This window comes from Vulpes lagopus, chromosome 1, assembly GCF_018345385.1.
Source record: "Vulpes lagopus strain Blue_001 chromosome 1, ASM1834538v1, whole genome shotgun sequence".
NCBI lineage: Eukaryota > Metazoa > Chordata > Mammalia > Carnivora > Canidae > Vulpes > Vulpes lagopus.
This window is the reverse complement of record NC_054824.1, coordinates 113,414,910-113,437,927: the sequence shown is the minus strand read 5'-3', so window position 1 is coordinate 113,437,927 and position 23,018 is coordinate 113,414,910. Positions and strand designations below refer to the sequence as shown.

Here is a 23,018-nt window from a genome sequence, read left to right as displayed (position 1 = left end):
TAATGCACATTTGTTTTGATAAGGAAGAAGCAGGAACTCACTACAGTAAACAATCTATCAGTACATTTTTATTTGCAACTCACATTCATTTATTCATTCATTCATCAAGTTATTTATTTGCCACCCCTGAAATGCTGGATATTGTTCTATGGACACTGAGGGTATCAAGAGTAGCTGAGTAATCAAGAGAGAAAAGGACTTCTTCTATTAGCCTACAATCTAGGGGCAAAACAGATGATAAAAGAAAAAAGCAAATACATAATCTAATGTCAGATAACCACAAGTCCTATGATGAAAATTAAATTCATGTAAGAGGAAAGTAAATTGCTTTACAGAAGCAGGGATAATTAGACAGGAGCACAGATAATTCTCCCACTGCAACAAGTAGGAATTCTGAGTATGTGTGTTTAGACATGGATAGAACAATAGATTTGGCATGGGGATAGGAGCAATTTTATTCTGCATTTCTTCTATTTTCCCAGAGAATGAGAAGCAAGGTTACAAAAGGGAGATTGGGAGAAGGGTGTGAGAACAGAGGAAACAGTCTTCCTGGAGATGGGGACACGAATTGATTCAGGAAATGGAGAAGAATTAAAAGAATGGACGTAGGATTCCCATGGACATATGTGGAGATAAATTTAAAGTTAGACCTCTTGGAATGGCTCTTTGTTATTCTCAAGCAACAGGTTTCAATTTGGCCTCACTCAGAAATCTGGGAACAGGCAATCATTTGGGTGAGTATCATATTCTTGGTGAAGTGAGCAACTACAAATACCCAGAGCAGAAGATAGTCCACTTAGAAAAGAAACACAAATGCCAGAGACAAGGCATGTGGTAACACCTGCTTCACTAAAGGTTCTTTATGTAAAGCCTCTAAAGTCATCCCAGAACCTACTGATTTTGAACAGCCCTAAAAACATCTACATATAAACTCATATGTACAAATTTTAAACATATTTTCTTTGGGTTTCACTGTGCATCTATAACTTTGGTACATTCACACAAAATTGAGTCCATTTTCATATATTAGAAAAAACACATGTGCAAACCTTGCAAAGAAAATCATTACTGGAAAAGAACATGGAAAAAGATTTCTCCTATTTCCCTGATTCTACCATGCACATCACTTACTCCACCCCTGTACTACAGTTCAGTGATTTTGAAATCAAGATGCACCTTAAAATCAACTGTGATGAATTTTGCCAGTTGCCAGTGATAGAAGTTGGTCACAAATAGCTGTTATTGCCCATGTGGGTTTTGAATATAGCCAATTCTTCAAGTAATGATTGTGGCATTTTTCAAAAGCAAAAGAAAAGGTTATATGTCACCCGTTCATGTAAAGTTAAGAGTCACTTTCAACTTACAAGAGAATCGTTCAAACTTAAGTCAAAATTCACCAGCGAAATCCTGGCATTTTTCTATGTTTCCCCCTAAATTTTATAATTGTATCTAAAGGTAATAGGGTATAGGATAAGACTGGAGATGTAAAGAGTACTCAGGATTAGTGGGGCACATTAAAAGAGTTGAAACTTTTTTACGTGAATCTAATAGGAGGAAAACACTGAAAGGTGTACGCAGGAAGTGACGTGATCCAACCTACATTTTTAAGTTCACGCTGGCATCTTTGTCTAGTACAGATTGACAGTGTCTTGAGTGGATGCACACACCAGCTGAGAGATAACTGTAGTGGTCCAAATGAGAGATGACATCAACTGTCAGTAGGGTGGTAGTCACAAGACAGAAAGCAGTAAAGAGACTAGGGATACAGTATCTGGAGCTAGAATCAATAGAATATGATGGTTGGCTGCATGTGGTTGTTCCAAGAGAGGCAAATTTTAGGAATGACTCTCTAGTGTCTGGCTTGAGTAATATGGTGGGAAGCTGCAATTATTAATTCAAGGATGCCTAAGAAAGAAGCAAGTTTGGGCCTATATAGTGAGGAGTCCATGAAACATATAAAAGATGTCAAGTAACAGTTAATATAGGACCCTGGAGCTCTGGGGGAAGAGGTCATGGAAATATATACAAATTTGAAAGTTGCTAGTAAGAAGTACTGACATTCAGTGGAATTGATGAGTTTACTCAGGGAGAGGGAACCCAGGAGAGGTGCTTAGCCAGGCAGTACATTAGAATCACCTGAGAAGCTTACAAACTGCCGGGCATTTTTTAAAAAGATTTTATTTATTTATTCATGAGAGACACAGAGAGAGAGAGAGAGAGCCAGAGACCCAGGCAGAGGGAGAAGCAGGCTCCATGCAGGGAGCCTGACGGGGACTTGATCTCCAGACTCTAGGATCATGCCCTGGGCCGAAGGCAGGGGCTAAACCGCTGAGCCACCCAGGGATCCGATCCCCCTGCTGAACATTTTAAATACGCACTCTGGTTTCAGAACCACCAGTAAAGAGAAGAAAAGACAAAGGGACCAAAACCTTGGGCAAGAAGTTAAAGAGAGAAGCCAATGAGAAGACTAAAAGGAGCAAAGAGGTAGAGAAGAACCAGGTAAATGTAATTATACAGCCCTACAATAATAATTACTGCTCTCCCCAAAGGAAAGGATAGGGAAATATTGATCAATATATTAGGAACCCAAAAACTGAGTGCCAGCCTCATGGCCCTCTGACATAAAACCTCCAAATTAGGGAACAGACATTGGAAGGAGTTTATTAGAAGCCTTAATTTTCCTACAACAGCATCACAGGTGAGAGGGTTTCCCAGAGAACCACCCAGATCTCCATGTCTGCTGAATTCAGAGTCCAAAAGCAGCTACTCATGCCTGGCTTACTGTGAGGGCAGTGGACATATACCATCCAACTCAACCCATGTGGAGAAGATAATTAAAAACTAGGGCAGAAGACACACAGACTGCCTTTCTCTGACTGTGAATAAGTATTTCTGTTCATGTTTGAGAACAGAGCAGGTGGAGCTTCTGTTAAAATGTGGATTCTGACTCAAGCAGGTCTGGAAATGCCCAGATTCTCTACTTCTAACACTCTTCCAGGAGATGGTGGATCCAGACTCTGCTGCTGTGGGAAACCCTCCCGGCACTACACCCTTGAAATGCGACACCCAGTTCTGCCCTGAAGCCCAAATACTTTCAACTTGTGCCTGTTTCCAGTTTGTACACAGCCTGCCTACCAGATCATCAACTTGCTCACTGGGGCAGTCATCCTGCCTAGCCTGTACCTCTGAATCCCATCTCTGGTTCAACTTTGACTCATCTCCTGTTGGTTCAACAACCCTGGAATACAAATTCATTCTCTGAGTTTACAGGATCTACACATCCCTTCTTTTTCGATCAACAGGACTTCTTGGGGCAGCCCGGGGTGGGGGTGGGGGACTCAGTGGTTTAGCGCCACCTTCAGCCCAGGGTGTGATCCTGGAGACCTAGGATCAAGTCCCGCGTCAGGCTCCCTGTGTGGAGCCTGTTTCTCCCTCTGCCTGTGTCTGTGCCTCTCTCTCTCTGTGTGTCTCTCATGAATAAATAAATACAAATCTTAAAAAAAAAAAAAAAAAACAGGACTCCTTGGAGTTGGGGAAGATAGTTCCTGTGGATGTGGCCCAGTCCTGTTGTTGCCATGGCTCATCACTGTTTTTTGCCAAGGACACAAGGACATATACATCTGGGTGAAGTCCTCAATAGAAGGTGCTGGGAACAAGCCCCTAAGAAATCTTAGAAAAAAAAGATTCACAGCAACTGCTTGAACTGGAGACCCCTGTCACCTGTTTCCCAAACAGTTCTGACGGCTCCTACAGCTAGCTATGCAACCTTCCATGATTCCTCCGCTCGCAGGCCCAAACACAGATCACATATAGACCACCTGCCCAAGGGGCTTTCAATTTTAAAAATGAAGAAATGTGTATATACATGCATGCATGCAAACACACACACACATACACATTAAGAAAGATTAAATTTGAAATCTCCTTTGTCTCAACATGATAGTAAATAAAGGCATTTGGTGTTTGGAAATGCAAATAAAACAAGGCATGTTAATATACTTTTTTTAAGAAAAGAAAAACTGTTCTCCTGGAGAAGCCATCTGCCCCTCAGCATCTTCGTTCACAATGCTTGCTGCATTGACAATGGACTTTTCCAGCACTTGATGGCTTATGCCACACCTCCCAACTAGCTGGTGAGGGCAAGTTCCAAGTCTCAGTACCATCTCAGGCCCTGTAGCTCCTGGAATGGTTTCTCCAGTAAGTAAAAGCTCTTGATTTCATAGTAGGTCTCACACCTTCTCCCTCTTTTTAATGAACATCTTAATTTTGTCCAGTGCTACTGCAGTAGGCAGAACAACAGTTCCTAGAGCTGTCTATCTATGTCCTACACCTGCAAACCTGTGAAAGCATTACCTTACATGTTGAAATTTGTAGTTGTGATCTTGAGATGGGGGAAATTATCCTGAGTTGTCTGGTGGGCCCAAGGTTATCACAACTGCCCCAATTAGTGGGGGGCAGGAGTATCAGGAAGAGGTTTAAAGATGCTATGCTGAAAAAAAAAAAAAGAAGATGCTATGCTGCTAGCTTCAAATATGGAGCAAGGAAACAGAGGTGGCCCTAGAAAAATGGAAAAGGCAAGGAATCCCTGCTGAAATCTTGGTTTGAACCTAAGAACACTTCTGACCTAAAGATATATGATGCATTTGTGTCCTTTTAGGCCAGTAAGTTTGTGGCAATTTGTTACAGCAGCAGCGGGAAAATAATACAACTCCATTTTGGAAAAAAAATAATCTAAGAATTACTTGTTCTCACAGAAGCAGCTCCTTTCCCTGAGTCTATTGTCTTTTCTTGTATCACAAGAAATGACACAGGTTTTGGAAAAAGGAGGGGAGATGCATTCACCATCTTGCCTAGCCACTTTATTCTGGGGTGTTTTTGCTCACTTATTTATTTTTGATAGATATTCTTCCAGTGGTAAAAATAGAGTGCCTATAAAGGAAAATGTGAGAAGAAGAGATGATATTCAGCATAATTAGCTAAGTATCAGTATTAGTAAGGGCATGTGGAATGTCAAAGCTGCCGCTGGTCAGAAATAGTACACTTCTGTTCAGAAAAATAGCAGAAAGTGTGCATGTCTCCTCCAAAGCCAAGACAAATCCAACAGAGTCTTATTTGCTCTGAAGGAAGACAGTGAGTTCACACTGCACGTTCTGACTGAATGCGAAACTAGAGGCTTCCTTACCACAGCAAGCAAGGGGTCTAAGACTTTTTGAGTAAATATAAAACACTGAATAAAGTGACAGAGTGCAGAGAACAGGGTACCTTTTTTAACTTAAGAATTGTTAGTCTTAAATAAGATCCTTACTAAAAAGTCTAGTAACCTTTGAAACAAAATACATACATATTTGTATCCACAGGTATGTGCATTTTGCAGCTGAGCAATCTGTGGCATCCCTCAGACACTCAAAAGAAATGCATAATCCTAAAATAAGGGTTAAGAACAACCAGTGCTACAACATCATCATCTTTTATTTAAGAAGTTTCTACACAGACAGCATTCTGCGCAGAAAACTGTGAAATGTTCTATTTCTATTCTATGCAGCTCATGACTAAGATGATGCCTCCAGCCAAATAATCACATGTCAGGATCTCATTAGATCTTGCAGGTCAGGCTGGTAAGATGGGGGTTAGGTGAGGATTTTCTAAGGAGGGCCAGCAATGGCTTCAGAGTGGGACATCCGATTCACCACCATGGCGGTTCTTCCCTGCTATGCTATCGGGCATACAACTCTGTTCTGCACATACTGACTTTAATAAAAACGTTAAAGAAAGTCTCTACTTTCAGTTCTTGGAGAATGCAATTTTAGTGGCAGGGAAGCCTGCTCTGTGAAAGATTTTACATCAGTTTGGGAGCTTGACTACATTCACGCTGAAAATCATCAAATGAATGGATGGTAACCAACTGATACCAGGAGAAATATATTTAAGTCTAGAAGCTAGTTGATTATATGGTAGGCCTCATCTCTTCTACCTCTTTCTATTGAATATCGAAAACTATACTGGAAAATAAACATACATGTGGTTTGGTTCAAAAATGCTTTTTTAAAATAAGATAAGAATATATACCTGCCTATACTGAAAGTCCCAACTTAGTAAGCCTCATAGCTGAATCAGTGTGGTCTATCTATTAAGATGGGAGTTGGCAAATTAGAGTCCCCAGGCCAAACAGGGCCCATCAGCTTTTTTTGTGCATCCCACAAGCTAAAAAATGGTTTTCATATTTTTTTAATGACTGAATGAAATCAAAAGAATATTTCATGACATGTGAGAATTATATAGAATTCAAATGTCAGAGCCCACCAGATTTTACAGGAACACAGCTCACTCCTCCACTTTTGTGCTAAACCACAGAACCAAGCAGTTGTGGCAGAGACCACAAGGCCCATGAATGCTGATATAGTTACTTGCTCCCCTTTACAGGAAGAGATGCTGCCCTGTGGGTTCAGAGCTCTGGCTGTAGCTGGATGGTCTTGGTAAGTGGCTTAAGTTTTGTGCACTGGTCTCTTTGCATCTACCTTTAAGGGCTGCTGTGTGGATTAAGAGAGCAAGACAATGTGAGGCACATCAACAGCAGCACGTGGGCACCACATCCGAGTTAGCCAGCACTCATGTCATTGTTGCCACTGTTTGTTGTTAGTGTAATTACACTAATACACCTTTACCAGGGAGGGCATTCTACCTGCCTAAACCTTTCTGGAAATCAGGGTTAACACTAATTTACAGTCTCCCCTACTCTTAAAAAATATCTTTTCATTAATTGGTCATAATATTTTTAAAATTTGTCCCAGTCTCCTTCCCAAATGAAGACAGTCATCAATCACTGTGACACTGTAATGGGCATTAATTAGAAGTTTAGCTCAAAGGACAGTCATTTTTAATGTTAGTATCTTGTTCTGTCCTCATATTTCAAAACCATTTTCAAAAATGCATCCTAGCTAGAGACAGTGGCAAGAGAGATGATATATTCCAATTTTGCTCCTTTTTTGACAGATAATTAAACCAAGACTCATAGGGGTCAAGCAACTTTCTAAAAGCACAGGAAACCCTTAATTAAAATGAACATCCAGTGACTTGTATTTGGACTTTTGCTTTGCACTAATCCACCTGCAGGTTTTTTCAAACAAAAGCTTTGAACTTACTGGCCTGACCGAAAATTCAAAATAGTTTCTGGTCACGCGAGTAGACAACTTACCATGACAATTTCTCTTGGTCATGATGTTCTTTTTTCATTTGGAAATGCCACAAATACATCCAGTTAATGCATTAAATATGAAAAGACTTGCTGAAGACACTCAATTTATTAATGATTCAGGAGAACTTCCTAAAGCATCTATTTGGAATTCATTTATAATTCATTTCACAACTTAGCTGCAGTTCCCACAGGGCAAATATTTATCAAATATTTCTGTTTTAAGTTCTCCCTTTACATTTATTTGTAGAAGAATACATTTCCCCCTCAAATAATGGCTAAACTTCCTAAAAGCATCCATCCATCTATTGTAATTTAATGCACATTTCCTGATAAGGTGACAGTAATGGGCTTTCAGATATAACAGAGTACACTGTGCAACCAAACAAAATAATAATTATTAAACATAATAGCTGGCTATAAATTGAACATGATACACACTGAGTACATCATAAATATTTATTAGAGTAACCATGGTAATTAATAAACACAGTAATCAACACAAGTAAAAACAAGCATCTTAAAACCCTGCCATGGCAAGAAAAACTTTGTAACTCAACAGTACACTACCAACTTAATAGTTTCAGTACAAAAATCAGAATATTTGACTTGACCAATGCCAGTGGACTTAAGAGACCAAGAGTAGAGAATCCTGAATCAGGCTGCTACTGCCCTCTACCCCACCAACACTGACAATTTATAGTCTCAAGTTCTCATGGCTTATCACAGCTACAGGGTAATATCTGAAATGAGAGCATTGGCTTTGGAGTTAGGAACATCTAAGTTTATAGCCAGTTCTTCCACCTGACTAGGAAATATGGGTCAAATTACTTAAAGTCTCCATGCCAACTATAAAGAAGAAAGAATGTATGTGTAAGAGTTTTGTGTAACTAGACCTACTCTGGTGACCCTTTCTCAGTGTAAACAAATAGTTCATCACTATGCTGTACACCTGAAGAATTGGGGCAAGATGGTGGAAGGGTAGGGTCTCCAAGTCACCTGTCCCCACCAACTTACCTAGATAACTTTCAAATCATCCTGAAAACCTATGAATTCGGTCTAAGATTTAAAGAGAGAACAGATGGAAGGCTACAGTGAGAAGAATGAGCGCTTCTATCAAGTACAACTTGTTTTTGGCCACTCTGCACTGAGCAAAATGACTAGAAGGAAAACCTCACCTCAAAAGAAAGAATCAGAAACAGTCCTCTCTCCCACAGAGTTACAAAATTTGGATTACAATTCAATGTCAGAAAGCCAATTCAGAAGCACAATTATAAAGCTACTGGTGGCTCTAGAAAAAAGCATAAGGATTCAAGGGACTTCATGACTGCAGAATTTAGATCTAATCAGGCCGAAATTAAAAATCAATTGAACGAGATGCAATCCAAACTGGAAGTCCTAATGATGAGGGTTAACGAGGTAGAAGAACGAGTGAGTGACATAGATGACAAGTTGATGGCAAGGAGGAAACTGAGGAAAAAAGAGAAAAAAAAAGATCATGAGGATAGGTTAAGGGAAATAAATGACAGCCTCAGAAGGAAAAATCTACATTTAATTGGGGTTCCCGAGGGGCCGAAAGGGACAGAGGTCCAGAAACCGTATTTGCACAAATCATAGCTGAGAACTTCCCTAACTTGGGAAGGGAAACCGGCATTCAGATCCAGGAGATAGAGAGATCCCCCCTAAAATCAATAAAAACCATTATGCTGTACACCTGAAACTAATACAGTGTCACACATCAGTTATACCTCAATAAAAATACAAGTTCAAAAAAGAGTTGTGGAGATAAAGGTAAAATATACAACATATTTAGCTAAATATCTGGAACAAAGTCCATATTCGATAAGTTGGTCTTCTTACTCCATTGATTATACTTCTGTGACTTCTGAGCCTGATACCATCTACTGTTGTTATCATTTCCTCTACTACAACCACCAGGAAGTCACTGGATCCCGCTCCTTCAGGCCAATGTATTATTAGCAGTCACATGTCAACTGTAATAATTTAGATTCTTTGTATAGAAGAATTTGTATTTGTATTCTTTGTATGTGTAGAACATATAAGGCTTATCTGGCTAGCTAAAATTAAAAATAAATAAAAACAGATGATAACAAATTTTGGTAAGGATGTAGGGAAACTAAAACCTTCATATACTGCTAGTGAGAATGTAAAATGGGGCAGTCACTATGTAAAACAAAGAGTTACCATATGACCCAGAAATTCTATTTCCTAGAGATATACCCAAGAGAAATGAAAACATATGTCCACACAAAAACACACAAATGTTCATAGCAGCATTATTCAAAATAACCAAAAAATGGAAACGACCCACATGTCTATCAATGACGAATGGATAGACAAGATGTGGGAGATCCGTACAATGGGATACTATTCAGAAATAAAAATTAATAAGTATTGATACATGCTACAAGACGGATAAATCTTTAAGACATTATGCTAAATGAAATAAGCCAAGTACAAAAGATCACATATAACATGATTCCATTTGTATGACATGTTCAGAATAGGCAACCCCTAGAGACAGCAAGTAGATTAGTGATTGCCAGGGGCTGAGAGCAGGTGTAGACTGAGGAATCATTGCTGGGAGTATGAACTTTCTTTTGCGGAGGATGACAGTGTTCTAAATTTAGATAGTGGAAATGGTTGCACAGCTCTGGGAATATACTCAAAACCAGTGAATTTTATGGTGTGTGAATTATATCTCAAAAAAGCTGCCTCAAAAATAGAATTAATGAAGCACATAAGGGCAACTTCATATCTGAGGACTGGCATAAAGGAAAAAAAGTTAGTCTTCCCTATCTACTGCACTCTGCCAGGAAGTGCTGGCACTACCACACAAACCTCTAGGGAAGACAGGCAATTGGGGCTCAGCACAAAGGACAAAGTAAGGTGGGTTAGGAGTGAATTCAGTCCCCACCCTAGACTTCTGCTGTCCCATTAGGAAGTGGGATATTTATGACAATAAGAGGAGAAGGAGTGGGAAGATTATAAGCTCTAGGTTGAAAACCTCTGTTTAAAATTGGGAGTGTAGTTTCATTCTTCTGTCCAGCTCTGAGTAACAAACAAGGGGTAGCGGAAGGGGAGGTGGGCAATGGGATGGGGTGACTGGGTGATGGACACTGAGAGCACTTGATGGGGTGAGCACTGGGTATTATACTATATGTTGGCAAATCGAACTTCAATTTAAAAAAATGAGTCTAATAATCACACCTTGTGTCCTATGGTGACTGTGAGAATACACTAATGCATAGAAAGCCCTTATAAGAGGGTCATCTGATAAAAACTAAGTGCTGTCGTCATCATTATCATCATCTTTGATATTGGTCTTTTGGTCCCACAGGCTGACTCTCCTCTCAACAGTCAGCTAATGGCATGTGATGCGAGCACTCCTAGAGGAATTCCAGGCAAATTCACCAGGGAGCATGAGCTTGTTCCTTTCCCACCTACCAATACCTACAAGTATTTCCATGAGGCCTCTTCATCAACACAGATAATAAAGGCACCCAGGGAGAGTAGGACAGAGCATTTGTACTGGCTGATAACAGCAGCTAGGACTTAAGTGCTAGAGAAAGTCAGGCACATTTTCGGCTATTATATATATGCTACTTCACTGAATGTTCAGTGATCACAATAACCCAACAAAGTAGGCATTATTGACCACATCACTTTACAGATAAGGAGAAGTTCAAATATACTGAGTAACCACCAAGTTAATAACACAGTTAAATAAGTCAGAGCTGAAATTCAAACCTAGATCAGTGTATCCTATGTCACTTTCTAATACATTATGCTGAACTGGATTTCCAATGGAAGAGTAATTAGGAGAGGGATTAAGAATGAGGGAAGACTATTTTTTGACTAACACAATTATTTCACACACTCAAATACCAGGATACCAGAGTATATGCAATGCCATTCGCTCGTTCACTCACTCGTTGATTCCCACATATATTAAGCACCTATTACGTGCCAATGTCAATGATAAAAACAGTCTTGGAAGGATATAGACTTTAAAAGAGGAAATTACAAAAAAAAAACAAAAAAAAATTAAAAAAAAAAACAAAAAATAAATAAATAAATAAATAAAAAGAGGAAATTACAAGGAAAGAAAGAAAGAAAAAAAGAAAGAAAGAAAGAAAGAAAGAAAGAAAGAAAGAAGAAAGAAAGAAAGAAAGAAAGAAAGAAAAAGAAAGGAAGGAAGGAAGGAAGGAAGGAAGGAAGGAAGGAAGGAAGAAAGAAAGAAAGAAAGAAGAGAGAGACAAGGAGGGAAGGAGGGAGGGAAAGGGAGGGAGACAAGGAGGGAAGGAGGGAGGGAAAGGGAGGGAGACAAGGAGGGAAGGAGGGAGGGAAAGGGAGGGAGAGAGAAAGAGAAAGAAAGAGAAAGAAGAAAGAAAGAAAGAAAGAAAGAAAGAAAGAAAGAAAGAAAGAAAGAAAGAAAAGAAAGAAAGAAAGAAAGAAAGAAAGAAAGAAAGAAGAGAAAGAAGAGAAAGAAGGAAAGAAAGAAGAGAAGGAAGGAAAAGAAAAAGCAAGAAAAAAGAAAGAATGAACGAACTATAGAAGAATATGGTCAGCACATTAATAAATGAATACAGAAATGTGCTGGACAACAAGGAGGTCAGGGAAGTGTCAATTGCATTTTCAATCACAGAGACAGTTCACCCACTCCCTTCAACTTCCTTAAACAGGAATTCAGAGGGAAACACCTGACGCTCATTTTCAATGCCTTTTTCTCCTCGGGAACACTATTGAATGGAATTTTAAGGCATACTTCTGAATCTCCTTTGTGATTTGTTTCTATTTGTAAACTTCTGGCCCACATTCTTTCCCCTTGTACTTCATGGGACAGGATAAGCATGTACCCAACTGCAGCAATGACTAGGAGAGGGTGCAGAACATGGCAGAAGGGTTCATCCCAGGAATGGGCTGCAAGGGGGTAGAGACTGTTTGTGAGACCCAAAGTGTGCCACAAGCCCTAAGACATTTATGTCCATTTCAGGATTGATACATTTCAAGATACTGAATGGTATGTGGAAGCAATTCATTTCACATCTTATAAAGCACCATATCACAGGGTAGAGAGCATCAGCTGTGTAAACACATCTTAATTTCTTCCTAAAATCCTAAAGGTACTTCCAATTTGCACACAGAAATAACACTCCAGGTTCTAATCCTGTCAGAGAGACCAACCACTTTCCAACTCTTTCCTTATAGTAAAGGACAAGGCAATTACCATGAAAGAGAAAGGAGAAGGAGAAGATACATGAAATATTTCATTGGAAGGATCAACTAAATTCTCAGAGATTTAAATGGATCAATGTTGAGATAGTAAATAAGAAATACACCAAATTCACTTTAGGAACTAGTTTTTCAAATATTTCAAGGTAATGTGTTAACCCAATATGATCACATAAATAAGCCGGCGAATACATTCAATGGGTAACACAGTATGTATATTATGAATCACAAGAAAATCTGTCAATTAAAATTCTAAGTAAGATTTGATGTACTATTAAGATTGAATTATTCCTACAAATGCAGTAATTTTATAATGAAAGTTAAATGAGAATTCAGAGAAAAAGACCTGAGACTGATTTTCAGTGACAAAATATTTCTGAAGTTTGGGGGTCCTGGGTGGCTCAGTTGGTTAAGCTTTCAACTGTTGGTCTCAGCTCAGGTCATGATCTCAGGGTTGTGGGATTGAGCCTCACGTGGAGCTGCTTCTCCCTTCCCTCTCTTGCACTCTCTCAAATAAGTAAGTAAAATCTTTTAAAAAATACTCCTGAATTTATAAAATAATTATGATATCCAAAAGTTATTCCCAGAGTAAGTGCTATAAGAGTAAGCAGTCAAGAGCCACAGATAAGTAAGAATTTGAGCAATATGCTTAAAATTCAATTTAAAATAAAACATTAAGAACAAGATAATGGGAGAAAATACCTACAATGTATTAGTACTGAATAGTGTTTGGCATAATTATTTTCATTTGTCAGAATAAAAGAAACAGCTAATTCTTGATAATCTACAGTGAAATACACATCTCTAAATTTTACTTAAATATATGTACTGATTATTGTTTAAGAGATGAAATAGAAATGGTTTTCAAGTAAAACACATAGCAAAAAAGATTTGTTTTAAATCAGAGCAAACTATATCAAACTTAAACGCATCTTGATAGTGCCTATTAAAAGAAGTTGACTTGAAATTTTTTATGAGTATGAAATAAACTGTGGGTGGAAAATAATTTTAAACTGTCATATGGTGTAGATTTACTGAATACCACAACTTTTAGCTTCCTCTAAAAAAATGAAAAGCTCCCATTTTAAGAAAATTTCAGTTTGAAGATGTGTGCATTTAAAAAAATAGGTTTCACAATAAGGACAGTATAGAGATCTGTTCATAAAATATTAACTTCAAAATCTGCATTTTTGTTTCAGCTACATGACTGAAGCCCTTTTATTCCTTTTTCTTTGATCGAACAAAGAACAGTAGAAAACAAAGACTTACTTGTTCTTGTTAAGGTGTTTAATGACTATTTCCAAAAAAGCTGATAATAGCAATAAAAGGAGGCTTTGGGAAACAAAAGAAAAAGGAAAAAACGTATAATGTCTAAATAGCAAATCCGTAAAAGAACATGTTAGAATCCCTCTCAGAATTAGTTGTATCCAATCCAGGATTGTCCATGCCAAGTAGGCGTCAGCTGGCAATCTCTACACGCTGTTAGTGCAAGTTTTCTCCTCCCCCTGTGCCAAAAAACCAGAGCCTCGCTGGAGGGGCAGGCCTGCACCTGGGCAGCAGCGCCCTCCTCGAAGTACGGAAGTACCTTTACTCGCTGGTCATCCACATCTATGACCGTAGCCACGCGAATTAGCCTGGGGTTCCGTCTGTCCACAGCTTCGAGTCTCATGCTCGGCAGAAAACCATGGGGCGGCCGCTGAAACATCACAAGAACAAAAGTCTGCAAAACCCAGTGGCTCAGAAATGACACGCATGTTTTCTAAAGTGCAACTGTTCTGACTTTGCATTCAGACCTTGTATTAATATAAGTGGAATTTAGGTTTAAGGGCACATAAGGTTTATTAAACATATTATTTTACCCAGTTTCATAAAACCTGTGAGAGGAGAAAGAATTTTCTGGTCATTTTCAAGATAGCTAAAAAGAGATTAAATCGGGGATCCCTGGGTGGCGCAGAGGTTTGGCGCCTGCCTTTGGCCCAGGGCGCGATCCTGGAGACCTGGGATCAAATCCCACATCCGGCTCCCGGTGCATGGAGCCTGCTTCTCCCTCTGCCTGTGTCTCTGCCATTCTCTCTCTCTCTCTGTGACTATCATAAATAAAAAAAAAATAAAAAATAAAAAAAGAGAGATTAAATCATGAATTCACTAATAATCACCAGATTCAGGAAAAGTTCTAATTTATTAACAGTTTATATATCTGTTTGGATTTTTTTCTGAAATTAACTTTATAAATTAAGAAACTGTTGACTATTCTTGCTGCCCAGTTTTGGAGTATAGGACCTAGAACACAAAATTATTTACTAAAAAATTAGAAAGGATAAGCATAATCCTTTATAAATCTAAATTTTAAAATAGATAAAAGCTGTATGACTATCACAGCTAAACTGTTTTAAAATCATACCATAGTGTAATTTAAAGCCATAACCTGTGCTTTTGTTACTTATCTGTAATGTAAGCATGTTAAAAATTGTATTAATTTAAGCTTTCTTCCAAGTTTTTAAATGCTAGGAGCCGAGAGTCTATAATGATGGACACCCAGACACACACACACACACACACACACACACACACACACACACAAACCAAATGGGAAAAAATATACCAGGACTTACAAAATAATTGACACCAAGGAAATTTAAATACCAAAAATCAAAGTCAAAAGATAAGTCCAACAGTGTTCGTAGATTGGCAAAAAGTTTAACTTTGAAAGCTATTACACATAAAAGTATTCAACTGACTTTATTGAAAACAAAAGTGTACTGAATTCTCAAGTCTAGAAATTGTAATTGGAAAATAAAATCCTCATGATATGTGAATAATACACAGTTAAATCTTTCTCCAATACCGGGCTTGTTTCTCTCCAGCTTTTGTGGAAGCATATTTTCTTCCAAAATGCATTATTACATTTACTAAATGGAGTACACTGACTATAATTAGGTCTCTGATGCTTGAAAATTTTTCTGCTCTCCCCAAGGTCACTGTTCAATAACAAAGGTACAGTTTCATATTGCAGATGCCAAAGATATATAGCTTGAGGTGAATCCATAATAATCCCATGTAAGAGCCTGGAAGTTGCCTTTTTAACTAAATCATAATTTTATTTTCCTGTAATTTTCTTCTTGGAAAATTACAATGAGTTTTGACAGAAACAAAAAGAAAAAGATAATACAAGCAGCTGGTATTTTGCTTACTGAGTTTTTGCAATTCTTAAAGCCCTTTCAAGCACTCCAGGACTTCTAGCCTTCTTAATTTGATTACACTTATTTACCAAATCCTTATATAATCAACTTTAAAAAAATGAAATAGCATTTTGTTTCAAATCTCTTTTGATCCCTAGAAAAGTTTCTATAAATGGAATCATATGTGGAAGCTCACTATATAAAATTCTGATTAAACATGAGTCAGGAAGCCTGGAACACACAAGTTGAAAGGAAACAATTTGAAAACCATTTTAGAACATAAATATCTCCAACTATCCTATCAATGCACCATCTTTTACTAAATCATTTATGCTCAGTTCAACCTGGAATAAATGTGTAAGTACAAATTTGAACATAAAAATTGGTGTTCTAACAAATGCTAAAGGCAGTGTTTGCCTCAAGATGGATAAAACTGGAACACACACAGGCTACACGAGATTCACCTATTCTATTAGGGCGTTAAAGACATTCAAACAGACCCCGAGACTGCGAAAGCTGAGAGTTCCCACGTGATGGACGAATACAAGCAGAAGTGAAGGACTCTACTATTATCTGAAGTTGATGCAGTGTCTTCAGCTGCGCTAGCATGGGCTACTGTGCTTTTCTTTCTTTCTTTCTTTAGATTTTATTTATTTATTCATGAGTGACACAGATTGAGAGAGAGGGAGAGACAAAGGCAGAGGGAGAAGCAGGCTCCATGCAAGAAGCCCGATGTGGGACTCGATCCCAGGACTCCAGGATCACCCCTAGGCCAAAGGCAGATGCTCAACCACTGAGCCACCCAGGTGTCCCTACTGTGCTTTTCAAGTAGGGAGACCATCATTACCTTTGTGTGGGGAGAGTCACCTCCTTTGTAGTTTTAAATGAAAACAAGGCAAATTGGTTAGGAAATAACACTTGACTTTGAAAAGAAAAAATCCGAATAATTTAAAACTGCCAATGAAGTCAACATGTACATTGTTTAAAGTTGAGAGGGTGTTCAGACACAAACTTACCATTTTAAAAACTTTGGCAGGAACAGCATTAGTTTGAGTAGCTTCCAGATATTCTGTCCAGGAAAAATTTTCTGGATCAGGATAACCTGAAAAATATACATACATATCAAAAGATTACTCATTGACCTTTTGATTCCCATGTACTTTAAGACACCTGACCCATTGTGAACTGAATGCTCACTATTTAATAGCCCCTATGGTAAGAATTTCACATACATTACCGAACTTTTTACTAACCTCTGAGAGGGCTATGTGATCCCCACTAAAGCAAAAGAGCACTCATTCACTGGTTCATTCATTCAATAAACAAGGTTAAGTATGCTGGCCAAGGTAAAATAGTGCTCTGCACACTGGGCAGAGACAGGTTATACCCAGAAGTTTTCAAACAAAAAACAAAAAACAACAACAACAAAAAACAATCACTGTCTGACCTCAGACCATGAACTGGTTAATCTTTATAACTCCTCCCATACAACTGCATCTATTAGGGTTTTATTCTCTTAATTACATCTCTGTAATTGCAATTTCCCAGGTTTGCCATTTACAATTGCAATTAAAATATACATATGGGTATAATATGGCATAAAGCACTCTGTTAAAAAAATTTCTAATAGAGTTCCTTATTTCTCTTTATTTTTTTATTTTATTCATAATTATATTACATTACCTATTATTGTGCTGTTTTCTTTTTCCTTTAAAGGAATAAGTACCTAGATTTATCCACCAGCTCTACTGTTTTATTTTATCTCTTCTAATTATTTCATTTGCCGCTTTTATTCTTATTACTTCTTTACTCCTATTTCCACTAGGTTTGTTTTTACTTTTCAAATTGAATTATAAAGAAAACTGATTTATTTTCATTTTTTAAGTAATAGAAGCATTCAAGACTATGAACTGAATACAGCTTTAAACACCTGGAAAAACTTTCATGACATACTTATCTTTCTCATTTTTATTTTCTCAAAAATAATTATTCATTATTATTACAATCTGTAACTGTCACCTTCATTTAGTCACTGGCCAAATATTTATTTCAGAGATATCTCAAATAGTTAATTTTTGTAGTTGTTTAAAATATGAATAATAGTATCTAGTTTATCACATGACAGTTTCAGAATGTCACATGGTTTATACAATTCCTGTTTGGGGACTTTAGGAATTCTTATTGGTCTAATATAGGAACAACAGTTAAATATTTTTTAAGTATATACATAACACATACATATATGTTTTAAGGTATAATCAGTTATGCATTAATTCAATGTAAAGAGCTGTATTATTAAAAAATCTATTTATTTAAGTAAAATTTTATTGAAGCAATATGCTAAAATCTCTAAAATGTTTTTTTAAAAGATTTTATTTATTTATTCATGAGAGACACAGAGAGAGAGGCAGAGACATGGGCAGAGGAAGAAGCAGGCTCCATGAGGAAGCCCGATGCAGAACTCAATCCCGGGACCCCAGGATCACGCCCTTAGCCAAAGGCAGATGCTTAACTGCTGAGCCACCCAGGCATCCCTAAAACAGTTTTTCTGTACAGTTTTCTAGTCTCTCTGATAATTTTTTTCTTGATTTTTAAACTAAATATGAAGAAAAAACTAAAACAAATTTTTTACTAAAATAAAAAATACATAGTTTTACTAAAATAGATTTACTAAGTATATTTTTTTACCTTTTTTTACTAAAACAAAATATATTTAAAGACAAATATACAAGTCAAGTAAGCAGCCTGAATATTATTCACAAAATTAGCATAGCCATGTAACCAGAACACAAAACACCCCCTCCCCATTGTGCTCCCTTCTAGCAACTGGCCCCTCTCTGCAAAGAGAAACTCTCATCCTCTCAGATTAGCTCTGTTTTTTTATTATTATTATTTTCTCTTTATTTTTTACTAATAAATTTATTTTTTATTGGTGTTCAATTTGCCAACATACAAAATAACACTCAGTGCTCATCCCATCAAGTGCCCGGCTCAGTGCCCATGACCTATTCACCCCCACCCCCTCTCATCCCCTCCCACCATCCCTAGTTCGTTTCCCAGAGTTAGGAGTCTTTATCTGTTTGTTCCATTTTTTCCTTTGTATAAATGGAATCATATGGCATGTGCTCATTTGCGGTGGACAGCTTTTGCTCAGGACTTCGACTATGAGGTTCATGTAGATTGCTGTATGCATAACATTCATTTTCACTACTGTATAGATGTCCATTGGGTGAGGGTTTCTCCATTCTTTACCCATTCTACTGGTGATGGTCATTTGGGTAGTTTTGATTTGGGAGCTACTATGGAAAGTGCTGCTACAAACATTCTAGTACATTCTCTTTAGTGACCAGAAATAAACACTTCTTTTGGAATGCATCCAGGCATAAAACTGCTGAATCAAAGGGTATTTTGCTTCGTATTTTGATGTTACTCAGCACAGAGCAGCACATGTAATGTTCACTAGTAACTGCACTTTTTATTTAACATAGAAAAAAATGTCCCTTTGGACACCTTGACTGCACTTTGCATCAAATTCTTCTTTTTGAGCAGCCCCGGTGGCTCAGCGGTTTAGCGCGGCCTTCAGCCCAGGGCGTGATCCTGGAGACCCAGGATCGAGTCCCACATCAGGTTCCCTGCATGGAGCCTGTTTCTCCCTCTGCCTGTGTCTCTGCCTCTCTCTGTGTGTCTCTCATGAATAAATAAAATCTTTTTTAAAAATTCTTTTTACTAAAAATTAAATTACGTGTCATCCTGTTATTTTCTGTTTATGTTTTCTTGATAAAATTTTCCCATCTTTTTTATTTTTAAATTATTTTGTTTCAGGTGTATCTATTTTTTTTAGGTGTATCTATTTTAAATATCTTCTAAATGGATTTTGAAAACCATTCACGTTTACTTTCCTAACCAGTTTGCTTTATCTAACTTCTGTAAGCATGTTTTTAGCTGGATTTTTTTAAAAAAAAGCTCTCTCAGAGTTTCCTTTGCTTTTGTCCTTGTCTATATGAGTTGTGCTACATACCTTCTGTTTCAATAATTATTTCTGCATTTCATTTATTTTTGTAGGTCATATTTTTAATAACTGTCCAAGTTCGTTCCTTGTATTTTGGATTTCCACATTTCTGCATAGGTTCTGAATATGCTCACATCTTGCCCCTTCAGCACTAGGGTCCCCTCTTGTCTGCTCTAGGTTTCTTACCAGGGACCCAAGCAGCAGATTTCCTGGAATGATAACTAAGGAAAGCAGCGTGTGGTGGGTTGAGGAATGAACATGCTGTGACCAAGACAGGAAGCAATTAGTGCTGCTCCAGGTCCTAAAGAAATTTGGCAAGCTGCTACAAAAGAAATAATCTTTTTTGCTCTTTTGGGGATCAATAAGTGAAAAAAAAAGGCTGTGACTATTTTTAGATGTTTCTAAAGCCATAACTGCATCTACAGCACTCTCTAGAAATGCATTATGTATGTACAAAAAAAGAAAACATGTATTATGTACATGTTCCCTGTTCAATGAGCCCAAGAAAAGAAGAATATCTCATTGCCTAGGGAGGATTGCAAAAGCCACTTGGTCCCCAGGTCCTCCTCCTGAAGTCTTGCTCTCCTTGGAGTTTGGGGAAGGTAGAGGTGAGGCAACAGAGGAAGGGGCAAGAGCCAGATGCGATGACACAACTGTCTGACAATGAGACAGAAGCTTTTCTTTTCTTTTTTTTTTATATTTTTTATTGGAGTTAAATATGCCAACATATAGCATAACACCCAGTGCTCATCCCATCAAGTGCCCCCCTCAGTGCCCGTCACCCAGTCACCCCAACCTCCCACCCGCCTCCCTTTCCACTACCCCTTGTTCGTTTCCCAGAGTTAGGTATCTCTCATGTTTTGTTACCCTCACTGATATTTCCCACTCATTTTCTCTCCTTTCCCCTTTATTCCCTTTCACTATTTTTTATATTCCGCAACTGAATAAGACCATATAATGTTTATCCTTCTGCGATTGACTTACTTCACTCAGCATAATACCCTCCAGTTCCATCCACGTTGAAGCAAATGGTGGGTATTTGTTGTTTCTAATGGCTGAGTAATATTCCATTGTATACATAAACCGCATCTTCTTTATCCATTCATCTTTCAATGGACACCGAGGCTCCTTCCAAAGTTTGGCTATTGTGGACACTGCTGCTATAAACATTGGGGTACAGGTGTTCCAGCGTCTCACTGCATCTGTATCTTTGGGGTAAATCCCCAGCAGTGCAATTGCTGGGTCGTAGGGTAGATGTATTTTTAACTCTTTGAGGAACTTCACACAGTTTTCCAGAGTGGCTGTACTAGTTCATATTCCCAGCAACAGTGCAAGACGGTTCCCCTTTCTCCACATCCTCTCCAACATTTGTTGTTTCCTGTCTTGTTAATCTTCCCCATTCTCACTGTTGTGAGGTGGTATCTCATTGTGGTTTTGATTTGTATTTCCCTGATGGCAAGTGATGTGGAGCATTTTCTCATGTGCTTGTTGGCCGTGTCTATGTCTTCCTCTGAAATTTCTCTTCATGATTGGACTCTTTGTTTCTTTGCTGTTGAGTTTAACAAGTTCTTTATAGATCTTGGATACTAGTCCTTTATCTGGTAAGTCAGTTGCAAATATCTTCTCCCATTCTGTAGGTTGTCTTTTAGTTTTCTTGACTGTTTCTTTTGCTGTGCAGCTTTTTATCGTGATTAAGTCCCAACAATTCATTTTTGCTTTTGTTCCCTTGCCTTCATAGCTGTATCTTGAAAGAAGTTGCTGTGGCCACGTTCAAAAAGGGTGTTGCCTGTGTTCACCTCTAGGATTTTGATGGATTCTTGTCTCACATTTAGATCTTGCATCCATTTTGAGTTTATCTTTGTGTCTGATGTAAGAGAATGGTCTAGTTTTATTCTTCTGCACATGGCTGTCCAATTTTCCCAGCACCATTTATTGAAGAGACTGTCCTTTTTCCAGTGGATAGTCTTTCCTGCTTTGTCGAATATTAGTTGACCACAGAGTTGAGGGCCGATTTCTGGATTCTCTATTCTGTTCCATTGATCTATGTGTCTGTTTTTGTGCCAGTACCACACTGTCTTGATGACCACAGCTTTGTAGTACAACCTGGAATCTGGCATTGTGATGCCCCCAGCTATGGTTTTCTTTTTTAAAATTCCCCTGGCTATTCGGGGTCTTTTCTGATTCCACACAAATCTTAAAATAATTTGTTCTAACTCTCTGAAGAAAGTCCATGGTATTTTGACAGGGATTGCATTAAATGTGTAAATTGCCCTGGGTAACATTGACATTTTCACAGTATTAATTCTGCCAATCCATGAGCATGGAGGATTATTCCATCTCTTTGTGTCTTCCTCAATTTCTTTCAGAAGTGTTCTATAGTTTTTAGGGTATAGATCCTTTACCTCTTTGGTTAGGTTTATTCCTAGGCATCTTATGCTTTTGGGTGCCATTGTAAATGGGATTGACTCCTTAATTTCTCTTTCTTCAGTCTTATTGTTAGTGTATAGAAATGCCCCAATTCTGGGCATTGATTTTGTATCCTGCCACACTGCCAAATTGCTGTATGAGTTCTAGCACTCTTGGGGTGGAGGCTTTTGGGTTTTCTATGTAGAGTATCACATTGGTGAAGAGGGAGAGTTTGACTTCTTCTTTGCCAATTTGAATGCCTTTAATGTCTTTTTTTTTTTTTTGTCTGATTGCTGAGGCTAGGACTTCCAGTACTATGTTGAATAGCAGTGGTGAGAGTGGACATCCCTGTCTTGTTCCTGTTCTTAGGGGAAAGGCTCACAGTGCTTCCCCATTGAGAATGATATTTGCTGTGGGCTTTTCGTAGATGGCTTTTAAGATGTAGAGGAATGTTCCCTCTATCCCTACACTCTGAAGAGTTTTGATCAGGAATGGATGCTGTATTTTGTCAAATGCTTTCTCTGCATCTAATGAGAGGATCATATGGTTCTTGGTTTTTCGCTTGCTGATATGATGAATCACACTGATTGTTTTACGAGTGTTGAACCAGCCTTGTGTCCCGGGAATAAATCCTACTTGGTCATGGTGAATAATTGTCTTAATGTACTGTTGGATCCTATTGGCTAGTATCTTGTTGAGAATTTTTGCATCCATGTTCATCAGGGATATTGGTCTGTAATTCTCCTTTTTGGTGGGGTCTTTGTCTGGTTTTGGAATTAAGGTGATGCTGGCCTCACCTTAGAATGAATTTGGAAGTACTCCATCTCTTTCTATCGTTCCGAACAGCTTTAGTAGAATAGGTATGATTTCTTCTTTAAACGTTTGATAGAATTCCCCAGGGAAGCCATCTGGCCCTGGACTTTTGTGTCTTGGGAGGTTGCTGATGACTGATGATTGCCTAATTTATTGGCGTATAGCT

At 38.1% G+C, this 23,018-nt stretch overlaps 1 protein-coding gene across 6 annotated transcripts in view; it reads right to left on the bottom strand.

The window, feature by feature from the left end:
• L3MBTL4 (L3MBTL histone methyl-lysine binding protein 4) overlaps nucleotides 1-23,018 on the bottom strand; it is a 459,873-nt gene that overhangs the window by 244,048 nt on the left and 192,807 nt on the right. For all 6 annotated transcript variants that reach the window (XM_041724323.1, XM_041724314.1, XM_041724342.1 and 3 more), the window contains 2 exons: nucleotides 16,641-16,726; nucleotides 14,031-14,141 (listed from right to left, as the gene is read on the bottom strand). In XM_041724323.1, the coding sequence (XP_041580257.1) occupies nucleotides 14,031-14,141; nucleotides 16,641-16,726 (197 nt within the window). The remainder of the gene's footprint in view (nucleotides 1-14,030; nucleotides 14,142-16,640; nucleotides 16,727-23,018) is intronic.